Source organism: Antechinus flavipes, chromosome 1 (genome assembly GCF_016432865.1).
Source record: "Antechinus flavipes isolate AdamAnt ecotype Samford, QLD, Australia chromosome 1, AdamAnt_v2, whole genome shotgun sequence".
Classification (NCBI taxonomy): domain Eukaryota; kingdom Metazoa; phylum Chordata; class Mammalia; order Dasyuromorphia; family Dasyuridae; genus Antechinus; species Antechinus flavipes.
In genome coordinates this window covers 498,290,650-498,317,897 of record NC_067398.1, presented here as the reverse complement: position 1 = coordinate 498,317,897, position 27,248 = coordinate 498,290,650, and the positions used below count along the sequence as shown (strand labels likewise).

At 36.5% G+C, this 27,248-nt stretch overlaps 1 protein-coding gene across 2 annotated transcripts in view; it reads left to right on the top strand.

Annotated features, from left to right (window-relative positions):
- The window catches only part of ENOSF1 (enolase superfamily member 1), a 53,857-nt gene that overhangs the window by 19,856 nt on the left and 6,753 nt on the right, over nucleotides 1-27,248 (top strand). For both annotated transcript variants that reach the window (XM_051970370.1, XM_051970371.1), the window contains 11 exons: nucleotides 1,708-1,794; nucleotides 2,251-2,277; nucleotides 3,914-3,986; nucleotides 4,093-4,131; nucleotides 5,767-5,849; nucleotides 6,913-6,947; nucleotides 15,643-15,730; nucleotides 17,565-17,699; nucleotides 20,644-20,685; nucleotides 21,954-22,083; nucleotides 22,677-22,776. In XM_051970370.1, coding sequence (XP_051826330.1) covers nucleotides 1,708-1,794; nucleotides 2,251-2,277; nucleotides 3,914-3,986; nucleotides 4,093-4,131; nucleotides 5,767-5,849; nucleotides 6,913-6,947; nucleotides 15,643-15,730; nucleotides 17,565-17,699; nucleotides 20,644-20,685; nucleotides 21,954-22,083; nucleotides 22,677-22,776 — 839 coding nt within the window. The remainder of the gene's footprint in view (nucleotides 1-1,707; nucleotides 1,795-2,250; nucleotides 2,278-3,913; nucleotides 3,987-4,092; nucleotides 4,132-5,766; nucleotides 5,850-6,912; nucleotides 6,948-15,642; nucleotides 15,731-17,564; nucleotides 17,700-20,643; nucleotides 20,686-21,953; nucleotides 22,084-22,676; nucleotides 22,777-27,248) is intronic.

Genomic DNA, 27,248 nt, shown 5'->3' with positions numbered 1-27,248 from the left:
ATATTCTGGCCAATTCTTCACTTATTTATTTTTTCTCTAGGCTGAAATCTTGGGAGCATTTTATGTTTTTCTGTTTGGAACAATGGCATAATTCTTTAAGATTTTCTATGACCATTAATGGAAGCTTTATATTTGTGTGAATCCATGCAAATAATATCCATTTAAATGATCTGAAACCTGAAAGTTCATAGAAAGAATAACAAGGCAAGAATTAGAAGTAAATTTTGGATTGTAGCATCAGACCTATATGCCTTTTAACTTTGTTAAAATGTTATATATGCTATTCGCTATACATACCATCATTTTGATATCAATAAACATAGAAAGTACTAGGGAATAAATTTTAGGTTGGATTGGAGGTAGGAAAGTGGGAGTAAAGGGGAACAAGAGGTATATGGTGCAGGAGGCATCTTCTTCCATGGAGCTGAAACCAACCAGAGCAGCAGATGCCAAGTGGAGTGAGCCCCAAAAGTCCAGGGTCTGAGGAAGGGTTTGGGAAGAGTTTAATACTCCATCCAGAAACTGTGGGAGAAATGTGCCTTTTGTAAGACACTTCTTTTTAAAAAAAACAAACAAACAAACATTTCAGCCATAAAGTGTTATGTTTCGCTTCTTATTGATGATAATGATGACAATAGACCTGATTCTCCATTACTTTCACTGTAGCTATGCTTGCTTAAGGCTTAAGCAAGCTGTTGTGTAAATAGATTTTTTACTGCTTTGCAAATTCTCAGTATTTCACTTGTGCTGTTTTCCTTCCATTCCAATTATTGACTTCTCTGGCTTCCTTTAAGCCCCAGCTAAAATCCCACCTTTACTTCTTAGTTCCAGTGCCTTCTCTTTGTTTATTTTGTATGTAGCTTGTTTGTACATGTTTGTTTGCAAATTGTCTCCTGTATTATTAGATTGAAAGTCTAGTATCACTGGTTCAAAGAGTACATGTTTGCTTTGTAAGGTGTAAAAAAGCTGTAAAAGTATGGGAATGGGGAGAGGCTGTGAAGAACTTTGAATGTTAAATAAAGGATTTTATGCTGTATTTGATCCTAGAAGTAATAGGGAGCCACTGAAATGTATTGAGAGAAATTGGGGCCGGGGGGGGGGGGGGGAAGGGGGGAGGGGGGAGGGGGGAGTGAGTTAACACAATCAGACCTATACTTTAGGAAGATAGATCACTTTAATAGCTCAATGGAGAATGAATTGCAGGGGGGCAAAGAGTTATGGTAGGGAGACCAATTTTTCTAATATACCCCCAAAGAAGAAATAGGATATAGGAGAAAGAGTCCTGGGATAGGACCATGAAAGAAAATGTGCCATAGTTTTACTGTAAATTAGCCAAGAGACCATGAAGCTCTTAGCATGGCATTGTAGGAAGAGGACTGGATTTGAAATGGCCGAGACCAGGTCTTTAATTCTACTTTGGACACTTAGCAACAGCATGATGACAGAAAATGTTTCTCAGTTTACTCATCTGCGTGGAATTTCCATTTTTAACTGCAAGCTAAGAAAGAACAGACTTGTCATCCAATATCTTGTGGTGATTTCTTTAGATTTTAAACTTTGTGACTCTCAGAGAAGCTGGGAATACAGTGTCCCAAAAGTTTTAGTGCAGCTTTTAAGCTTTAAATAGTTCAGCACTGCACTAAAACTTTTGAAACATCCCATAGTCATAATTTCCAAATATCTGTGCTATGTTTTATCTCTCTATAGATTGGTCCAGAGAAAGGCGTTGTGCATTTGGCTACAGCAGCTGTTTTGAATGCCTTATGGGACTTGTGGGCCAAGCAGGAGGGAAAGGTAAAATGTAATTTTTTTTTTAAATGGAGCTCAGTTGGATTATCTTTTTCATAACTACTATTAATGGGCATTGCTATTTTGCTCATGAATATGCATAACATATGACAAAAGGCTGATAGAATTTTCCTAAATTTGTTTTCTTTGATGTGCAGTAGAGCTGGGTGGGACAGTTTTTTTGTGATTTGGAGAAACTGAGAACTGGTTTGTTTTCCTTAAAGGTGTGAGGAGAGATGGGGAAAGGAATATAGCAAGAAAAGAACCAGGAAGAGGAAGAGATAGCAAAGGTATAAGAGAAAACAGAAGGCCATGAGCAGAAAGAGAATAACACAGATGTTTGTCACATGCAATCATTTTTCTCTGGTTTTCTATCAGGAAAAAAAAAGTGATGTAGGTGTTTATTGGGTTACTTTTGCACATAAGTTAAATAAATGTCTTTTCTCTCTCTCTTTTTAACAGCCCCTTTGGAAATTACTTGTTGACATGGTAAAGAAATGCTTTTAAATTATACTCATTGTATCACTGTAGTACAGTTGCTTCATTCAGCCCTTGAGAGAGTTGTAATTTCATCAGTGTATGTATATTGTAATTTCATCTGTGTGTGTGTGTGTGTGTGTGTGTATATCAGGTAGGTATTTGTATATATACTACTTCACCCAGACAACTTCAAAGATGGTTTTGGAGATTTTCTGTAAGTGAAAAACCTTCCCTGCTGATAAGTCTCTCTCAGTTTAGCAAGACTGATCTGCAACAACAAATGTCTCTTGTCCTTTCCAGCTGGATAGGACCTGCTAAAAGCCTCTGTTCTGCTTGCATAAGCCTTCAAAACCTGAGGCTGCCTGCATGCACCATGCATACTGGAACAGGACAGCCTCAGAACTGGCAGGGTTACTATGCCTTATAATAATTAGAGTAACTGGCTGAATGTCCCTATAATCACAAAGCAAAAAATCTATTTAAAACCTGAGCTTCTTCTGATATGCTAGTATTAAAAATATGAACATCTGTGCTTAACCATTCACATTGATTCCAAGATAAATGGCCTAGAACAGGATGGGAGATCACTTTGATGAGAACACTAGGAAGACTATTTTAGCCCTTTTCCTTGTTGTTACTTAGAAGTTTTAGACTGATAGATACCAATATGGGCCACTTGACTACTGAGGAGGAAGAATGTGGACAAAATCAAAGATAACAATGTTGTCCTGTCCTAAAGGATTCTTGAATATCTTTTCAATAGCCTATACACTTGCTTATAATTGGTAGGATATTAGTAAAATAACGGAATGCCTGCTATGAGCTTCACCTCTGTCCAGCCCTTAGTGATGGCAATATCACTCCTAGGACAATTTCGAAAGATGGCTGGGGGCAAAGGAAAAAATCCATGTGTTCTAAAAGGTTTATAACTGTTTTTGTGGTGGTAAAAAACTGGGAATTGCAGGGATAGCCATCAATTGTAGAAGGGCTCCTTGTTTTTATCAGTTCTGTGAATTTCTCCATTATGTATTGGCTTAACAATGTGGGGTTTTATTTGAGTTAAACAATCTTAAAAGCCAAGTTTTAAGGAGATAGCCTTAAATATTTTTTTTCCTTACAATCTGACAGAAAAGCAACATTTTATATAGCAATATGGTGCTTTTTGTGTGTGTCAAGTACAGATGGAGATTTAATAAAAGTATGAAAATAGAAGTTCCCTCTTAAAATATAAACACTCTCAAGAGGGATAACACTAAAACATCAGTCATTTATAACTCGGTGTGAATGGATTTACTTTATGCTTCCCAAACAGCTAGCTGGAAGCAGATATCAGTGACAGTGAGGAAGGGAAAAAGGAGCATGAAAGAATTCCAGCATTTGGAGCCTTGAGAAAATATGATCTGGCCTACACTAACTTTTGTCTCTGATTAACTTTTGGGTGAGGAAGGACTTGAGTTTAGGCTGATGAAATAGAATCTTGGTAGCCTAAGTGAACATCACCTTCAAAGATACCTTCATTTAGAGGAGCAGGCTCAGCCACATTTTTATGTTAACATACTGTTGCATGGGCATTTGTATTTAGTCATGGTACACGTCTTCCTTTTCCAATTTGCTTTTTCCCTTTTTATACTGTATTTACTACCAGGACCCTAAGCAGCTAATATCCTGCATAGATTTCAGGTACATCACTGATGCCTTAACTGAAGAAGAAGCCTATGGTAAGTCCTTTAGAAAATGCATTTGGCAGCATTTTTGTTATGTAAATAGAGTAGAAACACTTCTTGTTTTCTGAAAGAGAGGTAATCAGTGTGGTTTTGTTTTCAGAAATATTACAGAAGGGAAGCATTGGCAAAAAGGAAAGAGGTATGTTGAATGAAATTTTGTTGTGTTTTTCTAATGTCAGTTGTCAGGGTAAGATTTCTATATATACCAAACAAAAATGTGACCTGCCTTTGGGTATATTTTATCATACTAAATACCTCACTCACTTTGCAATGAGCCCTGTAGGCGGAAGCCAACTAGAAAGGAATCTCGAATGTATTTTAGGCTTTAGGGTAGGGTTTGGACCTGTGGTTTCACTGGTATGGGAAACTCCCCAAAGAAGGAACTTCCTCTCCTAATGCAGATATCCCCTTTCTTTGTGACTTACAGTCTTAGAGAGTGGCTCAGAGTGAATATAAATAGTAATTGTTTGTGTTTTGGCCAAAAACCTAGAGAGTCTTCCTCTCCTTGGTTGATTTTTTTTTTTTTTGGGGGGGGGGGGGGGACTGAGTAAAAGAGGCTGTTCTCTGCCTCATTTCTTATTTAGCATTAATCACTGATTGGATGTTCACGGAACTGTCAAAGTGAGACCTGTTAAAGAATTAGACAGGCCTAAGTCTCTCACTGTGTCCAGGACTGTCTTCAGTCGTCCTGATCTATTTCTGGCCATTGGAGCCAGTAGATTCTGGAGAAGAGTGAGGCAGGTGACTTTTGCCCAACCTTCCCTCACTTAAACCCAACTCACTTGCATGTCATGGCATCACCTCCCTGATGTCATGGTGTTCTTCCAGAATACAGGACAAGCAACAAACATCTTCCAAAATTATTTAAATTATTCAAGGTCAGCTTTCTACCCCCTATGCTATAATTAGCCTCTCAATATTTTATGTGTAAGTATATATGTATGTGTACATTTATATCTCTCTAGATCTATATTCACTTCAACAACTGTTAAATTATGGGCAACTTTGGAAGAAAGCAAAATGAGAAAGGGATGCCCTTCCACGAAACAAATTCTAGAGCAGGGTTTTTCACTTATGTTCATATTCTGGGTTCCTTTAATAGTCTGATAAAATCTATGGACCCATTCTCACTATAGTGTTTTAAAGGCACGAAATAAATGTAGTAATTGTAATTATGTAGTAATTGTACTGCATGTACAAAAATGTAATAAATATGTAGTAATATGTAATTGAGGGAAATGCTAAATTTTAATTCAACATTAGTGAAAATAAAAATGTCTTTTTTTTTCATGCAAGTTCACAGATCCTTTTAAATGGATTCTTGGTTAAGAATCCCTACTCTAAAAGATTCTGAGAGTTGAAACATTTAAAAAAGACTTGATCATTCTGGTACCATCTTAATTACTTTTAGAAAGTAAGCTCTTTGAAGATAGGAACTATTTTATTATTTTTTTAATCCTTCTTACCAAGTACAATCCCTATCGAGTAGTAGGTGCTTAACAAATGCTTGTTATTAGTTTGAATGAAAAGGATTATGAATTCCATTTGTGAGATGGGGGGTCACATAAACCAAAATAGCAGTGGAAAAGTAGGTAGCAGCTATGGTCTGTTTAAGGAAAGGTATTAATAATGAACTACATGTAATTTAACAAATGATTGGAATTTACACGAATAGCAGAAAGTTGAGTATAGGTATTTCCAGACCTAATTTTTTCCAGCAAAATTGCCCACTAGGCAATGTCAAATGCCCACTTGAAGAATTGTGTCTTTACAGAAGAACAGATGTTGGAGTGTGGCTACCCAGCATATACTACTTCCTGTGCTTGGCTGGGTTATTCTGACCAGCAATTAAAGCAGGTTTGTACTTTGGATATTTTATGAGCAAGAATTCCTAAAACTAATTGCCTGGCAGATCATATGATCATAGATCTAGAGCCAATCAGGTCCTCAGACTGAACCACTATTTTTACAAATGAAGAAGTTAATGTGGGGGCAGCTATGTGGTGCAGTGGATAGAGCATCAGCCCTGAAGTCAGGAGGAATTGAATTCAAATGTGACCTCAGACACTTAACACTTCCTGGCTGGGTGACCCTGGGCAAGTCACTTAACTCCAGTTGCCTCAGTGAGAGAAAGAGAAAGAAAGAGAGAGAGAGAGAGAAATGCAGGTGCAGGAAGCTAACTGACTCACCTAAGATGTCACAGGTAGCAAGCTTCAGAGGTAACATTTGAACCTCTGAAGCCAGAGCCAGCATACCTTCTGCTGCTTAGATACAGATAACTGGGTTGTCTACTTTTCATAATAATTTGAAATTTGTTAATCATTTCAGAGAGTACACCTACTCTTGGAAAAATAATAGACATGGAGACCTTTCAAGTTATATTGCATACATGGATTCTTATTTGAAATAGGACAGTAGTGCACTCCTCAGTATTAAAAATGTTTGGCTTTCAGATCAGGCTCACCCTTACCCTATCCTATTAGTCAGGTATATGGCTAATGCAAGTAGTTTCAAAAAGACTAAGGATTTGGGATTTCATTTTTATATGTATCTAATAGAGGTATATATGTTAATGAACCCCTTTTTTATAAAAGAGAGATATTAATGATTTTTTCCTTCTAAGAATGCTTTGAATATTAATAGAATGTTATTTGTGAAGAGATTAGGATCAAAGGGAATTCCATAAATACAAAAAATTACTTTGTTAGCCAATCAACCAGAGTTTCAATAAAATGTAGTGTATTCCCCTGCTGTAAGCCACAGACACCAAATGTGTTGTATCCAGGAAAGAAATGACTTAGGTATTACAACAAGGACAGCCATGTGAACAAATATTTCCTAGCTGTAGGGTTTTTCACTGGTCAATATATAACATCATAGTCAATGTATAACAACACAAATATGTTTTTTTTCTCCCCAGTTATGCAATGAAGCACTCAAGGAGGGCTGGACAAGGTATGTTGTTTCAGAGTAATATTGAACTTTCTTCTTATATAATAAGGAGCAAAAGAAGTGTGTCAGAAGCCAGAGGACTAATAATTAAATATCAAGCAAAACAACTTCTACTGTTTTGGAATTAGTTAAGTGTGAGATAACTTCTGAAGGATTATCTCCAGCAAGGATTTGAGCAACAACAAATAATCTCAAGAAGTAGGTATTTAGAATCACAAAGCCTTTTTTAATGTTGTTTCATTAATTCATTTTAATGATGTTTCATTTTTGCATTGAAAAACTGCCAAATTGTGGCCCACCCTATGAGACCTCTGTTAAACAGAATACATTAAGCAAAACTAACTATATAGAGGCCTGCTCTGAAAATATATAGAACATTCCATACCTCTAACCTTTCCAAAGCATTTTATTAATTAATAGATATCTAAATTATTCCTTCTACTTCTATAATCCAATGAAAAAAGAAAAATAAATTCTTTTAAAAATATGTGTATAATGAAGCAAAACAAATTCTCTCATAGACAGTCTGACTGTGTGTCTGTGCATGTATAGGCAACTAAATGGCACAGTGGATAAAGTACTAGGTCGGGAGTCAGGAAGACCTGAATTCAAATCCAACCTCAGACACTTAAAAACTGTATGACACTGGACAAGTAACTTAAACCTATTTGCCCCAGTTTCCCCATTTCTATATGAGATGGAGAAGTAAATAGCAAGCCTCTCCAGTTCTATTGCCAAGAAAACTCTAAATAGAATAAACAAAGAGTTAGACACAAAATTAAACAACTGAACAACAGTGTGTGTGTGTGTGTGTGTGTGTGTGTGTGTGTGTGTGTGTTTAATTTTGTTCTACACTCTAAATCCATTGTTCCTCTGTCAGATGGATAGAGATCACATTTCAGCTTTGGTCCTCTGAACTCAAATGGTCGTTGTTGATCTTAATTTTTACAACTTTCAAAATTACCTTTATTGTTATTGTATAAACTTCTAGTTTTGTTCATTTTATTCTTCATCAATTTTAAGACTTCAAAATTATTCATTCAATAATCTTGATGTTATCCTGTAATCCATTCTTTTGGCTTTTCTTAACTTTGCACCAGCAGTTTGACAGCTACTTCATTTTATTTGTGATATTGTGGTGAAGGGTACTCCCTCCAATTGTGCAGTTCACAAGTCATCCCTGTTTTCTATCCTGTGAATTTCTGTCCTTAGTCCTGCCAAAAATTTGCTATAGGAGTTTTCCTTTAGATTCTTTGTCATTGCCAGATTATGAGTGGAGCATGTGGGGCTGTCTCTCAGTTATTTCACTCTTTTGCTACTTGACTAACATAACTTCACATCTGATTCACATCTCTCTGATAGATGAAATCCTTTTTTCTGGTTCTTCCGTGCAATTCTTCATTGGCAATGGCTTACAACCTACCCTCATTCACTAAGTATTTCTCCAATCCCATTTTAATTAATTTTTTTTTTGTAGTATTCCATCATTTTTCATTGTACGCCATTGCTGGAAAACTTTTTGCTGTTAAAAAGATTTGTCTGTATTTCAGAGAGAAACTTGGGGGTCATTAACATTTTTGTACAATTTCTTCAGAGCAATCCAAATAATTATACTTTTCATATTTGTATCTACTTCATTATCCATCTGCTCTGACTGTCCAAGCCATACATACTATTGGACCAACTCTATGGTTTGCCTATCCAACTGCACATGACAATTTGGACAATAGATATTTTTCATTTCCTTTTTCCTATGTGGATAATTAGGTTGAATTCTTGAATGACTATTACTAATACAGAAAGCCCTATTATGTCCTAGAGCTTGATACAATTGAGACAATATCTACCAAAGTGACTATTTGGATGACTTCACCATCTGTAGGCAATCTTCCTCTGATGATTATTCTAACTTCCAGGATATTTAGCATGTTTTCTGTTTGGACAAAATTATTTCTATTGTTACATCTTTTAAAGAATCTTCTACAATTTTGACGTAAGCCTGAGAGATTCCTGGTTAAAGAAATGAAATACTTTTTTAAAAATAGTTAACAAATAGTAAATACAATGTGATCTTCTATTTTCTATATTTTAATAATGTAAATCTATTGTGGAATGTTATTTGCATAATCCTTTAGAATCCTCTATGCTGATTCTGAGATCTGAGCAGCCAAGGCAGCCATCTATTCTCATGGCACTGAAGAGTATCTCCACCTGGTTCCTCAGCCAGGGTTATAGCCCAGTCCTAGACCTGTTGAAATGCTGACTTTCCCAGGCCATAACCTGAGTTTCTGTCCCACATTTAACTGGCAGGACTTATTGTTTGTTGGATCATAACTGACACCAGATGAGCTTTGTTCATAGGCATGGTCAGTGTGGAAATCCCTAAACATAAGATTTCTGGTCTTTCTGGACAATTTGTTTGTCTGAACATATCTTGATTTATTGCTGTGAGGGTGGGGTCACCGGGTGCTGTAGGATTCTGTCTCCATACAACTCAGCAATGCACAGGAAGCATTTTAGGGTTCTCTTAGCTAAGAAATAGATAATCAAGAAGAAAGCAGTGTGTTCACAGAGATCAGCTTGGGCAATTGAATTACCAGGCAAGACCAGCCCTGAAGTGATTTCTATGATGGAAAAGAAAAACTGACAAAGCTCTGGATATTGCCAGATAAATCAGTGACATGCTTGATGGGAATGGGATTTCTTATGAGTATTATGGGATCCAATGGGCCCTCTTAATATTCATATCTGGTCCTTGTAGAAGTTCTCAAGTATTCAGTCATTTGCTGTTGAGAATTGAGTCTGTTTTATTCAAGGACTGATGAACATCATTCAGATGAAGTGGTTGTTTTATGTTTTAGGAGTGATTATCTTAGCCTCCATTGCCTGGCGGAACATTCTTTGGTATTCTCTTGTAGAGTATAGAAGATTCCAACCTTTCTGTCCTGTTGCCTCAGGGAGACTCTACCATTTTTTTTTCTTTCAGAAACAGGTTCTTTGTCATGTCCTGTGTGGATGTCTCCATGTTGGGTAGTCTGGATATGCACAGAACAAAGCCCCAATTAACATGATTTTTAAATGGATTCCCCAGGGTGTATAAGTCTTCTTTTATGGGTAGATGGCTCTAATTTTCCTTTTTGGAAGATGGGGATTGAGACTAAAGAAACTGATTTATTTAATTTGATTATTCCTTGTTCTAAAATCAAGTCTTCTGCTGACATGCTGAAAGAAAGTGATTATACTGACTCTGCTAGTCCCTTTCAACCTGTCAGCTATACTTAATTTTATATAACTTAGAAAATAAATTTTTTGTTTTTTTAAAGCAAGGCAAAAGAAGGGAGAGTAAACTTCAAAGTAGCTTCATGGAGCTGTTCAGTTAGTAACTGAGTAAACGTAAGTCCTCTTATTCAAATTTATAATGCTTCCCAATTTTCTAATAGCTAATTGACCCCACTGATCAGCCACGTTTTTCAAGAAGGTGATGCAGTATGTTAGACTTTGGAGCAAACTGAGGACAAGTGAATTAACAAAAAAGACCACATGATGCTAACCAAAAGGGGAAAAGAAACCAAACAAATCTCTATGTACCCTTCTTATATCTTCATCAAGGGTTAGCTATCCAGAAGTAAGTACCATGATTCTCGATATAGTTTAAAATGGCATCAGGTTTTTTAGGATTTTTTGACTGCCTCATCACACTGTTGTCTTATTTTGAGTTTGCAGTCCACTGAAACCTTCAAATCTTTTGTACAACATAAGTCATTGTCTACTGTACCACTCACTATCTAGTACTTGTCCAGTTGGTCTTTTATTTATTTTTTAACATAAGTTTAGGAGTTGACAGTTTTTTCTATTACATTTCATTTTAATTAAATTGGTCCATCATTTTAGCCTATCAGAATCTTTTTGCATCCTAATTTTGTCATGCCATTCTTTTAGTTTTCCCTTCCAGACTCAGGTCACCTACAACTTGATAATCATGTCATCTATATTTCCATCCAAGAGATTGACAAAAGGGTCACTTCAAAATAAACACTGACCTATTAATGACTATTTGGGTCTAGCTCTTTCTACCTAATTATTCCGTCATATAGCCCATATCTGTGCACTTGTTTTTAAAGATAGAACAAATTACTTTATCATTACTTAGCTAAAATCTTAGTTTTACTATGTCTATTTGCTATGTCATTTCTCTGGCTTATAATAATTAGACTTATCCTTGTAACTCTTATCAGAGGAAAGAAATGAGGTGAGTCTGATAGAGCCTATTAAAAATAGTATTAAAAATACTAATTTAAAATTAAATTATTATTTTCCAAACAATAAAAATCTGAATTTTCCCCTTTTCACCATTTACCAAACAATTTGGGAAAGAAAGAAAAACCCCTATTACAAACAAGTATAGTTAAGCAACACAAATTCCCACATTGGCCATGTCCAAAAAAATGTTTGAATCTGTACTCTGAGCCCATTACTTCTCTTTCAGGGGATGGACAACTCGTTTCATTCTGAATCCTCTCAAATTATGGTTGGTCATTGTATTGATCAGAGTTTTTAAGTCTTTCAATGTTGTTTGACATAGTTTAATGTTGTTGAAGCCGTGTATGCTCATAGTAATTATTGCTTCCCATCCTAAGAACTCACAGACTACATTTGAAATCTTGGGCTTACTTTTGACTCATCTTTAACTTATGCCTCATGAGCCAGTCTACTGTTTATTAATTCCTCAAATATTTATCAAGTGCTTACAATAATTAAAGTACTACCTACAGATAGTGAGAAATTATAAAATTCATACAAGACATAGTGACTTTTCATAATAACTTATTTGTCTACTGAGCAAATATGTGTGAGGGTGTGTGTACACAAATACATAAACATAATACACACATATATTCCCCATACACACACAGACACATTTAAGGCCTGTCCCAATCTGGTGTTATTTGACTTCTTTAGATTTATCTCAAATTACTCCCCTCTATTATACTCAGCTAAACTGGTCTATTTGCTATATATCCCCACACATGGACCTCATTCCAGTTTTCTACATCCATGTATATCTTTATGCTATGCCCTCAGTTTCATTTCCCTGTTGTATTTCAACTCATGCTTTAAAACCTGACACCAGTGTCATGACTAGGAAGGTTTACTGATTTCCCTGCCCAGTGATCACCTTCCCCTCTTTTGAATCTCACATAGCATTTATTTCCTCTGGGCCCTTTCTTGTTAAAAGTGGTTTTCACTGCTTAATAGTCCTCACCAGCTCTTAATTGTAAATAAATACTATTAAATGTAATTTGACCAACACAGAGTGCAGTAGTACTTTGACCTCTCCTAATCAGGACTCTAATCTTATTAACTATTAACAGCTAGATGGCACAGTACATAGAGTATTGGACCTAAAATTGAATTCCATCTCAAATTGCTATATGATGATGGACAACTCACTTAATCTCTACCTGATCAGATTTCCTCATGGCTACATAATATTAGCACCTACCTCCTAGGATCATTGTGAGGATCAAATGAGATATTTGTAAAAACACTATGTAAATCTTAAAGTAACATGTAAATGATATTATTATTATTGTTATCTCAGCCCAACATTTTTTTTTTGTTGTTTTTTTTTGCTGAGGCAATTGGAGTTGTGACTTTCCCAGGGTCACACAGCTAGGAGGTGTTAAGTGTCTGAGATCAGATTTGAACTCAGGTCCTCCTGACTTCAGGGCTGGTGCTCTAACACTGCACCACCTAGCTGCCCCCCAACATTGTTTTTTAAAGGATGGGTCATACTGTTAGATTGACATTGATTTTGTGATCATCTAAAATTCTCAAATGCTTTTTTTTAAAAATAAGTTTATGGATTGCTATCAATTTAATTATCTCCTTAATTAAAGAGTAAAAACTTAATAGGAAAGCTTAGGGGAATTGTGAATAGTCTAGAGAAGAGAAGTTTTAAAAGACAATATTGATTTTCAAGTATCTAGCAAATTACATCTCAAGACTGTTCAACAGTTACTCTCTGTTTACTGATTAAGGACACAGCAGACCTATGAATCACAGGGGAAATCACAGTCACAGGAAGATAAGATTAATAGGTCTGAAAGGTGACTTCCTTTGAGCGGCGGGCATGTGAGGAGAAAATATCAAGTTTTGCTACTATATTCACCATGGAAAAAATTGGTTAGTAATAGAAAATAGTTTTGAGTATCATATACAAACATGAGATTTTGACCCAAGGGCTGAAAGTAAGATTCTCTCTTGAAAACTGAAACAGAAAGAAATGCTGAGATCTGAGAAATCCAGGGAGACCTCAGTGGTAGTTCCACTCCTTTCACTTTCTTCTTAAGTCCCTGCAATTGGCTTACTATCTCATTTCTCAAATGAAGCTACTCTCTCCAAGGATATCAATGATTTCTTAATAGACAGATCTAATCTCCTCTTCTTTATCCTTACTTTTTTGGATCTATGATGCACTGACACTGCTGACCACCCATTTCTCCTCGACAGTCTCTCGTTTACAGGTTTCTGTGGTCCTGTTCTAATCTGGTTCTCTCTGACCTCCCTCCCTGGTTCTCTGCCTGATTATTCCTTCTTACTCTCTTTTCATCATCCGAGTCATGTCTACTAACTGTGAGTGTTTTCTAAGGCTCAGTTCTGGTTCCTTTTTCTTTCCTTTGTTAGAATTCTTACAAGGTACTAAGTCAGTGGAATTGATAGAGACAATGGTTGTTTAGCAGAGTGCTTAACAGTTCTCTAGATATACTTAGTACTTATTAGAATTCACACCTTTAAGAGAGCATATATAAGCTAGGAGCCTCAACCAGGATGCACTTCGGGAGATTCACAAGGTAGGATTCTGTCCAGAAGATTCACAAGTCAGAGACAGCAGTGGGGCAGAATGAAGGAAGACAGAGAAGTGATGATAGGCTGTCCTGTGGAGAACACTGAAACCACGATCCCGAAGGCTTCCAAAAAACTAGCCAAGCTCCAAGTGAAGGAGATAAGATTTTGACAGAAACAATAAAGGATTTGGACTTTAACAGCTGGCTACATTTGGGGTGATTACACTGAACTGAAAGGAAGGCTGCCTCCAGAAGCCCCCCAAGAAACTTGCTCCCAGAGAATGTTATATTTTTAGAGAAGAGAATATTACACCTCTCTACAGCCTCTCATTTGGTGAACTCATCAGCTTTCATGAGTTCAACTACTATATCAATGATTCCTAAATCTATATATCTTTTGCCCCTGTCTTGAGCTTTATTCTCACATTAGCAATTATCTATTGGACACCAAAAAATGGATGACCCATAGACATCTCAAACTCAATGTGTCCAAAACAGAAATAATTTTTCTCCTAAAACCCACTCTTCCTAATTTCACAATTACTCAGTTTAAAACTCATTGTCACTCTCATTTCTTCATTCCAAATAGCCAATCAGTTGTTAAATTTCCTATCTCTACAACATCTCTCTGTTATGATCCAGAACTTGGAACAAGGTGTTAACTCAATGGAATTGATAGAAGCAATGCTTATTTACACCTTTTGAGAGTTCACACACTGGAGTTCACAAGTACGGGAGATTCACAAAATTAACTTTGTAACTTTGTGAATTCACACCTCCCACAATCCCACTCTCTCAGAGGAAGAGTCAACCTTTGGGTTCACACCTTTAAGAGATGATATAGAAGAAGCTCTCAGTCTCAGCGAGAATCAGTTCGGAAGATTGCCAGGAGTTGGAGTTGAGCTAGAGGCAGAAGCTGGCAGAAGCAAAAGACTAGCAACGAGAGCTCTCGGAACCAAAGAAAGCTAACTGGGCTATTTTGGAAGAGACAATAAAAGATTGGATTTTAACTCCTGCTGTATTTGAGGTAATTATTGATTTGAACCAAAACTAAGCCTCCAGAAAACCTCCCCAAGAAACCTGCTCCCAGAGAACAATCATCATATTCTAGAAAAGAAGAGAACACCACATCTCTCCTCTATATCTGTTCTTCTCTACTCTCACAGCTTACCAACCCAATTCAGGCTTTCTCATCCCTATTATTTCAATAGCCTCCTATTTAATCTTTCTACCTTAAACCTTTTCCCTCTCTGTATACATTGGTTAGCAACAGTACCTGGCATGAGCATTTAATGTTTGTTAGATGGTTGATTGCAGAAAAGTTGTTAAAGTTTGGAATACATATTTTGTGAGCCTTGGGCTCAAATGACAGAGCTTGTATATAAGCTTAAAAGCTTATTTGTAAGCCTTTAAAAAGCCAGGTAAAGTGCTTTATAAACTTAAAGTGTTGTATCAGTATGACTTGTTAGTTTAGGGTATAGTTTAAATCATTCAACTGCAATAACATCCCTTCCACTCTGACTAGTTTATGAGTTAATAACAATTTTATTTCCTTTTGTCAATATAGTAAATAAGTGATGATAGTAGTAAAGATCCTATTTATCTGGTGTTTCCTTGGGCCAGCCAATAATTTGTAGCTACTGCTACAGTTCTGAGTTGAGGCATATTTTAAAAATAATCTTGTCTATACTATATGACTCATTTGAGGGCTCTTGGAAAAGAACTAGAGCTTACTGAGAAACTGGTATCTGTGAATTATTGGCAGGTGTGATCATTTTTGTAGAAAATTTTACTGGTTTTGCCATGTTTTGTGGATGGATCTAAATTTCCAAACCAAATGTATTTTTTAGGTTTAAAGTAAAAGTTGGTGCTGATCTTGAGGATGACATTCGTAGATGCAGAGTTATAAGAGACATAATTGGGCCTGAAAAGATTTTGGTAAATATGTCCTTAAATGTACATATATTTTAAATATGCATTAAATATACAGCTTTGTGAAAGATACAAGTTCATTTACTTGAAGAATAACCAGTGTTAAGAATTTGAGGTTTAAGGTAAGTATATACGCTGTTTAAAAAATTGGAGGTATGAGACTGGCAATAGATAATTAAATGTAGATCTATATGGAGCCTATAGATCTATAATGCAGAATTTATAAAATCTGTGAAAAGACTATTATAGGCGTATATATTCTGTAAGGATGCAAGTAAAACATAATTCTAAAGCCTTAATTCTTTGTCTCACTCCATCTTAGTAATAGTTAGTATTTACATGTCTTTGAACAAAAACTTCTCTTTTCAGCCTATCAGTTCATTTTTCCATCTAGGAATAGTTATTCCACATTCTTAGCATTTGAAACTACCAACTTTCTTGATTAGTGTGTAACAGCAAGTCCCAGGATCAAGCAAAGAATATTGAGAAACATTGACTTAGATGACAAGGGTTTTTTCCACCCTGTATATTTTGATTATATATCTATGCAGTGTTTTTTAGAAAGTGGATGAAATCACTGAGATTCTCTTTCCCTCCTCTCCTCCCACACTATCTCTCTCTCTTTTTTTTTTTTTTTTGCTGAAGCAAGTGGGGTTAAGTGACTTGCCCAGGATCACACAGCTAGGAGGTGTTAAGTGTCTGAGATCAGATTTGAACTCAGGTCCTCCTGACTTCAGGACTGGTACTCTAACCACTGTGCCACCTAACTGCCCCTTCCCCACTATATCTTAAAGCCTACTACATAATTCAGATTGACTATTTGGTACTAGAATTTTTATATATTTTGGGGTCCATACATGTTATTTCATTAGTGTAGAGAACTCTCAGGATGGAAATTTCCTCCATCAATCTAGGTTCAGTAATTTATCTGCAAACTACAGTTTTAGAGGGCTGCCAGAGATATTGAGAAAATTAAATGACCTGCCCACAGTAAGAAATATGAACAGGTATCTAAAGCAAGACTTGAACCAAGTTCCTCCTGATTTCAAGGCTAGTCTTGTATCCACTATGCTCTATTAGTAAGAGTATGAGATAAGAAATTATCATTACCTGATATTATTACCTTATATTAAATTTGCAATATATTATATAACATAGAATATAATGTACAGTATACAAAAATTTATAATGTTAAACTTACAATAAATTTAATAATCAGTAAAGTTTAAAACTACACTAAAACTTTTAGAATACGCTGTATATAACTTTCTGGCCTCATTATCATTATCTGGCCTCATACAGCCATATTATCATCATCCCAAAATTTTTGTTTTCTATTATACAGAGCACAAAATTCCATAAACTACTAAATATCAGCTTTAGAAGAATACAGCAGAAGATGATGTCTATAGTACGTCAATTGCAAATAGAAGAGGGACTTTTAAAGACAATGTTCAAATTAGAAATTAACGAGAGCACCAAATCTGGCTAAGGCCCTCCTATGGAAAGCGCATGAGCTCCATCATTTAGAGATCCAGTACACCTCTCTTCCAGAAAACAGTCTCTATTGCAAAAACTGGCTGTGAAAGCTCAGTCTCTTGGTTTCCCATTGGCTCACCAAATTATGCCTGCATGTTGTGCTCCATGGGAAAAGACTGTTGCCTGTCTTTCACTCTAAACTTCTCTTGGGCAGTCAGTTCTGTTATGTTCAGCTGGTCCTGAACCAAGAATACTCCTCAGCTTAGGGATATCACTAGCATGCAGCTGTGTATTTTAAAGCTTAGAATTTAAACACCTGGACAAATGCAGAGTAATGAGTAATATTTCTCATTCCTTGTAGATGGTGGATGCCAACCAGCGATGGGATGTGCCAGAAGCAATAGAGTGGATGCTAAAGTTGGCTGAATTTAAGCCTCTGTGGATTGAGGAGCCAACCTCCCCTGATGATATTCTTGGACACGCCACCATCTCTAAGGTAGGAGACTTGTTTCTTTCAAGAGAGTCATTTCAGATACTGAGATTTTTTTTTAAATCTTTTTCTGATAAAGAATTAAAGAAGTAACTTGTGGCAATGACAAGATCTGAAGATTTCACATCCTTTTCTTCCCATTCTCTCCTCAGACACTTAATAGCTTAAGAAATGACCAAAAATTTTCCAGAGATTAACTACAAAGCTTATACTATATAATTATGAAAATGTTCAATGTGATTTATTTTATTCATCCAGACTTGAGAAAATGTAGAATCCCAATTAATGGAGCTCTGAAGTATTTGAGATACCCCAGTCTGGGAATGGGGCCAGCTAGGTGGTACAGTGGATAGAATGCTGGGCTTGGAGTCAGAAAAAAATTTTCTTCCTGAGCTCAGTTCTGGCCTTAGATACTTACTTACTATATGACCCTTTGCAAGTCACTTAAACAATTTGCCTCAGTTTCCTCATCTGTGAAATGAGTTAGAGAAGGAAATGGCAAATGTCATTCTAGTATCTTTGTCAAGAAAACTCTAAATGAGAGTTACAAAGAGTCAGATATGACTGAAAAGACTGAACAATATAGTAATATCTATTTCTATAAATTAATCAAGTATTTTTGAGTATCCATCACTAAATTGAATCTACAAAGGTAATTTCAGAAATGATAACAACTGTCAAAAAGTTTATGATATAGTTGGTATAGCAAAACTTGCATGCATGAATTTATTAGAGATGAAAAAAGCTTCAAGAATTTGTTTAAGTATCTACTATGTCACAGCTATTAGATGTTAGGGATTCAAAGATAAGATATGAAACAATCTCTGATCTTAATGAGCTTTAATTCTATTTGTTGAAGAAGCTGCTTTGCATAAATATATGTAACAAGGTTTCCAGGTTAACTACCCCATATGTAGACTAGGTAGAGTCACCCTACTCTTAAACTGCTATTTACTTATCTCCATTGTAATTTTTCTGCAACATAAGACTTAACTCTCTCAGTCATTTAATTTTTTTTTCTTTTTGTCCTCTCAAAGTCTTTTTGCAACCATCACAGTTAAAATTCTCTCCAAAATGACAGTTAAACTACCATCTTTCAAGATTCTACTTCCTTTACAAAAAGATTTAAAACAATTCTTTTTGTGGTGGCTAAGATTATGAAATCAAAGAGATATCACAAACTGTGATATATGATTTTAATAGAATGTTATTGTACTATAAGAAATGACAAGCAGGACAATTTCAGAAAAAACCTGAAAGATTACATGAACTGATGCACATTAAGTGAACAAAATCAGGAGAACATTGTACACAGTGATGGCAATAATGTTTGAAGAAGGATTGTGAATGACTTAGCTATTTTTAGCAATACAGCTATACAGCGATCCAGGACCATCCCAAAGGACTAATGATGACGCATACTATCCACCTCCAGAGAAAGAACAGATGTTGTTTGAATATAGACCGAAGCATGCTATTCTTTACTTTTTCTTTTTTTTTTTTTTTTGGTTCAAGTCTTTTTATACAAAATGACTAATATGGAAATGTTTAACATTTTTAAAAAAGATACAATAGTACTCATCAGCTATGTGAGAGAGGCTATTAAAACTAGTGTGATATATAAAGTAAATACTAAGTAATATATAAATAATAATAATAATAATACAAGATAACTAGGGAGAATAGACATTAAGCATTGAGTAGATCAGAAAAAGCTTTATGTAGAATGGAGTCTTAAAGAGATTTTATGAAAGAAGAATTCTTTGAAGCAGATAGAGCACCAAGCCTGAGGTGAGGAAGACTTATGACTTCTGGAGTTCAAAGCCTCAAATACTTCCAAGCCGGGTGACCATAGGCAAGTCATCTAACCCTGTTTAGCACAGTTCTCCCATCTGTAAAATGAGTTGGGAAAGGAAATGGCAAACCACTCCAGTGTCTCTGCCAAGAAAACCCCAGGGGGAGTCACAGAGTCAGATAAAGCTAAAAACAACTGAACAACAGAAAGGATTTAATTTTTTAAATAGGGAAGATAGGTGTATTTGAAGGCCAAAGTGAAGGAGACTGTGGATAGAGAGAGCAAGACAGAGGAGTCCAAAAAAAAAGGAGGTGGGAAGGGACAGAGTCCAGAGTATAGGGATGAGCCTCAAAAGAAAAGAAATATATTGGGACAGTGAGGTGTGAAAATCAAGAAAAGGTACCTGAGGAAAGTTGTGGTAACCTCACTTTTCTGCATAAAGCAGGAAGTTGTCAAATACTAAGGGTGTAGATGGGGGGAGGGTTTAAAGTTTTAAGGGAAGAATGTTTTGAGTAAAAGTATATTGTATTAGGGAGACAATGAGAGATCCAGGAAAAGGGTTAATAGGTAGCTACAAAGGCCAGACTGAAAGGAGGTATTCAGTAATGAGGCAGAGCTGCACCATTTTGTTGTCTTCCTCTGGTCACGGTTCCCAGAGGCTCAGCAGGCAGGCCAGGGAGGCTGCTGAGCCTCTGGGACTCAGCCTAGGGAGACAGTTAGGAGTCCGGCACAGCCTGGGAGACAGAATGAGGGGGACTGTTAATGACAGCATTGCATCTGCCTCTGCCTGTGTCTGGATATCTTTTTTTTGTTTCATGTTCATGTTCTTTGTGATATGTACAAGTATAGCTTGCTTGGTATTTATTTGCTCTTTCCCCCTTCCCCTCCATTAGATTGTAAATTCCTTGAGGGCAAGAATTGTCTTTTGCCTCTTTTTGTATCACCAATGGTTAGCACAGTGCCTAGCATGTAGTAGGCACTTAATACTTTTTTTAATGGGTTTGTTAGTATTTACCTTAACATTCTTTAATTGCATTCAGTTTATAATATGCAAACAGAAATGTTTTCTTCAGCTATAAATATTTTTAAACATTCAAAATTACAGTTTAGAAACTTATGAAAATTATACCTCATTTTATGCGTGTCTTTTTTTAGGCCTTAGCTCCATTCGGAATTGGTGTTGCAACAGGAGAACAGGTAAGTACTCAGCACTACATCACTGCCAACAATTCTTGACCATCTGTTGATGGCATCCTACTGTAATATCCTCTCATGGGGTTGTCATGTAGACATTTTTAGAAATTTCTATAACATTTAGAAAGGAATCATTTTGGAACCTCTATACAGGCTGATTTTGCACCTGGCACAGAGTTAGTGATGAATAAATGTTTATCGACTGAAGTAAAATGTCAGAAATGTGTGCATCACCACAGTTCAGATGACTAAGTGTATATTTTTCCTCTCCTACATATCTAATCACTACCAAAAAAAAAAAAAAAAAGCTCCAAACCAACAATTCTAAGCTCTTGCTGCAAGCTTTTACATTTTGTCATTTTTAAGGAAGCCAGCTTTTGAATCAAATCAATATTGTAAATCTATGCTCTTTTTTTTGTGCTTATAAATTAATTACATCTGCCTGCCAAAATCTGCTCTAGTCATCCTGAAGAGCCAACTAAAAAGGAAGTTACTGAAGCTCAGATCAGGGCCTGGGCCAGGAAGATACATCTTGACTGAGGAAGAAGATTCACAGCCCTCCCTCACAAAGGGAGGTGTAATGCTTTTGTCCAGATCATTTGTGGATCCTATACAGTTTGATACTTTATTTTATCTCTGATCTGACAATAACCATGATACATAGATATTTATTTTTTTTTCTTTTTTATTAAAATATATTTAATTTGTTAAATATTTCCCAATTACATATAAAAAGATTTAATATTCATTTCTTATTTTTGAATTTTAAATTCTCTCTCTCAATCCTGCCCCTCCAACAACCTGTAAGAAGGCAGGTAATATCATTTCAAATATACATGCAATGTCTTATAAAACATATTTCCATAAGAGCCATGTTTCAAAAGAAAATATGCAAAAAAAATCAGTAAAATAAAGTTTTAAAAGAATGCTTTATTTTGTATTCAGTTCAACAGTGAATAGAATTTTTCATGAGGAATCCTTTGGAATCGTCGTAGGAATTTCTTAATGAAAAGAAAATTGGTTTGTCTGTCTCTGACAGTGTAGGCTAATTCACTGTCTAGAAACTTTGTGTAAGGGGCAGCACAGTCCCCACCAACACCTTCAGTCAAATGATCACAAAGAAAAAATGAGTTCAGGTCTCACAAAGGATTTAGGGCCTCTGGAATAATGATCTTTTGGCATCAAATTGCTGTGTTGTCATTTACAAAGATTTTGAAGGTTAAGGCAAAAGCTGACTTTTTGTTGGCTTTTATTTTTAACTCTATCTACAGTGCCAGAATAGAGTGATATTTAAACAACTCCTACAGGCTGAAGCCCTACAGTTTCTCCAGATTGACAGCTGCAGACTGGGAAGTGTCAATGAAAATCTCTCTGTGTTACTGATGGCCAAAAAATTTCAAAGTAAGTGTTTGGAAGAAATTGAAAATAAATTAATCAGTTTTCCCCGGGTAGAAAAAGTTAACAAGTAACCCTGTGATTCCTTCCACTATCTTAATTTTTAATTCATATATGAGGGCTGGTTCCATGATGGGTTACATGTCTGCTGTTTGAAGACTAGCTTGGCCATAGATAATGAACTTATTGGTCACAGCATCTCTGGAAGTCCATCTGTTAAATTATCGAAGATTGTTATCTGCCATGGGGAAAGAACCATTCAAAATTACAAATCCTTAAAGGATTGCAGTGTATTTTTCTTTCTTGATTTTTGGTGCCACACAATCGTTAATCTAAAGGTTAAGATTTCATTTTCCTAAATACTAATGAATATTAACAAATCACTCATAGCTAATCAAAAAATTCTAAGTTCAGTTGTGTGACCATGGGCAAGTCACTTAATCCCAATTGCCTCAGCAAAAAAACAAAACAAAACAAAACATATATATATGTTCACCTACTGACTTCCATACTTCTAACATTCTATTACAATTTGCCTCTTTCATTTTATCTGATTAATACTCTTAATATTAATTGAGATTTTTCCCATTTACTTTCAGTTCCTGTTTGCCCCCATGCTGGAGGCGTTGGCCTTTGTGAATTGGTACAACATTTAATAATATTTGACTATATTTCAATATCTGGAAGTCTTGAAAACAGGTCAGTAATCTTCTCTTGAGTATCATAGAAATTTAATTCAGTAAGGGATCTTAAACTATCTCAGTTAAGACTAATTTCTGATTATCATTTCCAACCAGGTCCCATTTTCTTCTCCAGATTTTTAAGTTTCAGTTGTGGTGATAGTGCTAACTCTTAGTCCATGTCTAGTTATGAATGAATGAATGGAAAAAAAAAAAAAGAATTTAGTGCTTATTGTGTGCAAAGCCCTGGGGATATACAGAGAAAAGCAGGATAGCTAGCTACTCTATAGGAGCTCATATTCTGATAGAGAAGAGATCATACACAAAAGAGATTTATGTTCCAAGTTCAATGGAAGAGTTCAGTGGTCTTCTGGCACTGTAGCAAAGCAGCTGGAAATCTCTTAATGTCCTTTCCATCGAGAAAATCATGTCTATTTAAGAGTGGAAGGACTTATTTGGAGAATTTTTTTTTCCTGGAGCTTCAGTAGCAATGGCTACTGAAGTGGAAATTGCAGTCCCTGTAGAAGTAGATGCCAGTTGAGTCATCCAACAATTCCCTTAAAAGATGGCTTCAGGAACTGTGATGAAATCAGGACTTGTGGTCTGGGGATTGCTAATAATCCTGAGGCTTTTGAACTGAAGTTAAACTCTATACTGACTTTATTTGCTCTCAAAATCAGTAGCAACAATATTCATATTTTTTAAAGGTTTGCAGGGAATGCTTTCCTCACAACACTGTGATGTAGTTAACAAAAATATTATCTTCATTTTAGAGTTGAGGAAATTGAAGATTAGACACAGTAAATGAACATGCCCATGGTCAAATAACAAGAAAGCATCAGAATCAATATTTGAGTATAGTCTCCTGATTCTCAAGACCAATGCTCTTTCTATTCTTACCATGCAAACTCTCTAAATTATTGAATCTTAGAATTAGAGGCTTGAGACCTAAATTAATATCACCTCTTTATGTAGCATGAATCTTCTCCAAAATATCCCCAGCAAAAGGTTGGTAAGTATCTTCTTAAAGGCCAACCAATGATGGAGAGCTCATTTGTCAAGGCTGCCAAATGTCAGGTCAGATAATCAGAAGCTATGTACCTGAAACAGGTGTGCAGCCTTGCTGCTATATCATTGTCAATTGCTGAACGTACTTGGCTTTTTGTACGGTATAATGTGTAATGAAATGATACTTTTCTATTCAGTCAAAATTAAATTCCTGTAACTTATATCTACTTGGCTCCTTTAGGGCCAAACTGAGTAAATCTAATTCTTCCCCAGAAACAGGACTTTGCTTAGCCAGAGAAAATGAGAATATAGATTCATCAGGGAATGGAACTCTCTCCCACTTTATGTGGTAGGTTTTTAACTTCATTGATCATTTGGTTAGAACTTATAGGAGCCTCAAGGGCTCCATAGGCCAAAACTTTATCTTACAGGTGAGAAAATGAAGAGGTTAAATGATTTATTCAAAGTTGCATAAGTAGTAAAGAATAGAAGAAGGTTGTTGAGATGGTGTGACTTGGGTTAGGAAAACAAGTTCAAATCCCATTTTAGAAACTTAACAATTATGTAACCCTGTGCAACTCACTGAATCTTTAAGCCTCAGTTTTCCTCATTAGTCTAATAGCCCCTTCTTCATGAGTTATTGTGAGAATGAAATAAAGTACTTTGTAAGCTTTAAAGTTGTAAAGTACAGGCTAGCTCTCTGGAAGGCCTCGAGGTCAGCCAGTGTCAGGATAAATTAAAGTCCTTGGTCTTAGGGGGAGAAGTGAAGGAGGCAGGCAAGAGAATCCTGGATCCTGGAGTCCAGAGTCACCAACCTCTCTCCTCTTCATCTTGCCACCAAGTGACCCTCCCCTCTTCCCCCCAATCCTTGCCTACCTTTATCTTAACACCAGACATTCAGCAAGCACTAATGTTGAGAAGAGCCATTATTCAAAAAATTATTCAAATGCTAATAAAGTCATTATCTCACATTGAATAGGTAATTAGCTTTAAGTGCTTAATTGTCTGATTCAAGCACATCTTTTTGGAGTTTCAGCCCTCTATATCTCCTGCTTTCTTCTGTTTTAGAACACAGGTAGTCACACCCTCATGACTTCTCAGGAAGGGAGGTGAAAAGACAAAAAGGAAGTGATCACACACACCCCCAACATTTCAGGAAGAAGGATGAAAAACACTAAAGGGAAGTGGGTAGTCAAGCCAGATATTGTTAGTGGGTTTCTGGGCTGAAGGGTCTTACTAGAAACAGGTATGCACAAACCCATCAGCATGGGGGGTGTTACACAAGCATATAGCAATAACGCACAGGCTATTAGTGGTGACTCTCCCCACAGCTAGTGCAGGCTCAATGTGGTGTAACAGACATGAATTATACAAGCAAGTAGTGGTATAACAAACAATATAAATCAACACGGTGTTGTAAAAGATTTCCAGAAGTCCTAGAAGAAGGATATGTAAACAACAATCACACATATGCCTCCTTCAGCAGCCAAGAGATAGAACAAAACCAACCTATTGTCCATTACTTCATATGTCAGGGAATCCAATGATCCCTGCAAGTTTTTGAAATCCTGCAACAGTCCTTTTATGTGTTAGGGAAACCAACAGTTCCTGCAGATTTTGAAGTCTTGCAGCAGTCTTATGTCTCAGAGAATCCATTGATTCCTGAGGGTTTTCAAGTCCTGCATCAGTCCCATTAACAATTTTTGATGTCTATGAATCAGTTGCCATAATTGCCAGGCTCTTTCAATAGTAAGCACAGTCAGCGATGGAACCACCCGATGTTTCTTGGGTCTTCTCCTTCGTTTCAAGGGTCTGCTCTGTCTCTCTGCGATGGACAAGGCGAATATGGCTCTTTGTCACCCATCTGATTCCTTCTCCACCTGTAGAGATACAAGCAAACCCTCTCCCCCAAGCAGTTAGTCTATCTGGTCCCTTCCATTCACCACTTTCTGGGTCTCTCCACATCACCTAGCGATTATCTAAAGATAGTGGAGCTGCTTGCACTGAACACTGCCCTGCTGGTGGGTTATAAAACCTGTCTGCCAGAGTCAGTGCATCTTTGTCAAAAATCAAGAAATTAATAGTATAAAGAGCTAGATTTAGAAGTTCTCTAGAGTTACCTGTGGCTCCCCCTTTCTTTTGTTTTTGGAACAGTGTCTTAATGTCTCTGTTTCTCCTCTCTACTATTGCCTGTCCTTGAAGATTAAAGGGTATTCCAGTGGTGTGTAAAATCTTATATTGTGCACAAAAGTGTGCAAAATGTTTAGAAGTATATGCTGGACCATTGTCTGTTGTTTATTGCTTGTGGCACATTCATGATTGCAAAAGCTTGTATAAGGAATTCAGTGACCACTTGGGCTGTCTCTTTTGCTGCTGGTATTGCAAAAATGAATCCTGAAAAGTGTCTACCACAACATGGATAAAAGATAGACGACCAAAAGATTTATAATGGGTCACATCCATTTGCCAAATTTCATTGGGTCTCAAATCACGTCGGTTCTTCCCCGGAGGGAGCGTAGGAGTGTGGAAAGGAAGGCAAGCTGTACAGGCTTTTACTATGATCCTTGCTTCCTCTCTTGTTATTCCAAATTGTAAATGTAAAGCTTGAGCAGCCTGATGATATTTAGAATAGGATTCTTGGGCTTCCTGAAATAAAGGAGTATTGGCCAGCATAATTAGAAGGCTATCTGCCTTTGAATTATCATCAAAAATAGGACCTGGAAGAAGTCCACTATGTGAGCAGACATGCAAGGTATAAATCTTGCCTGGATGCTTTCTCACTTGCTCCTGAAGTTACTTAAAGAGCTGATATATATTAGAAGCTACAAATTTTATTTGGGCTGTGAAAATTCTTTGTACCACACCTACTGAATAGGGCGAATCAGATACTATATATTTCCTGGATAACAAGAGCTAGAATGATTGCATACAATTCATTCTGCTGAGTGGACTGAAAGGGAGTTCTGAGAATCTTTTCCTAATATCTGCCCCATTTCATCTAGAAAACGAAAGTTACTAGTTTACCTCTTAACAAAGTTCTCTATTTGTCTATTAAAATACCCTATTTCCTGGTTACAGGGACTTCTTCAGTGAAATTAAGGTCCTTGCCTCATATTGGGCGTCAAAATGTAAAGTACAGGCTAGCTCCCTGGAGGACCTTGGGGTCAGCCAGAGTCAGGATAAATTAAAGTCCTTGGTCTGTAGGGGGAGAAGTGAAGGAGGCAGGCAAACTGCCATGAGGCTTGCCAAAAATGTCTCCTGGATTTTGGCGTCCAGAGTCATCAGTCTCTCTCTTCCTTGTCCTGCCGCCAAGTGACTCTGGCATCTCTCCCCACCCTCTAATCCTTGCCTACGATTATCTTAACACTAAACATTTAGCAAGCACCAGTGATGAGAAGAGCCATTATTCAAACATAGGCTAATAGAGTCTTTATCTCACATCACATAGGTAATTAGCCTTAAGTGCTCAGTTATCTGATTCAA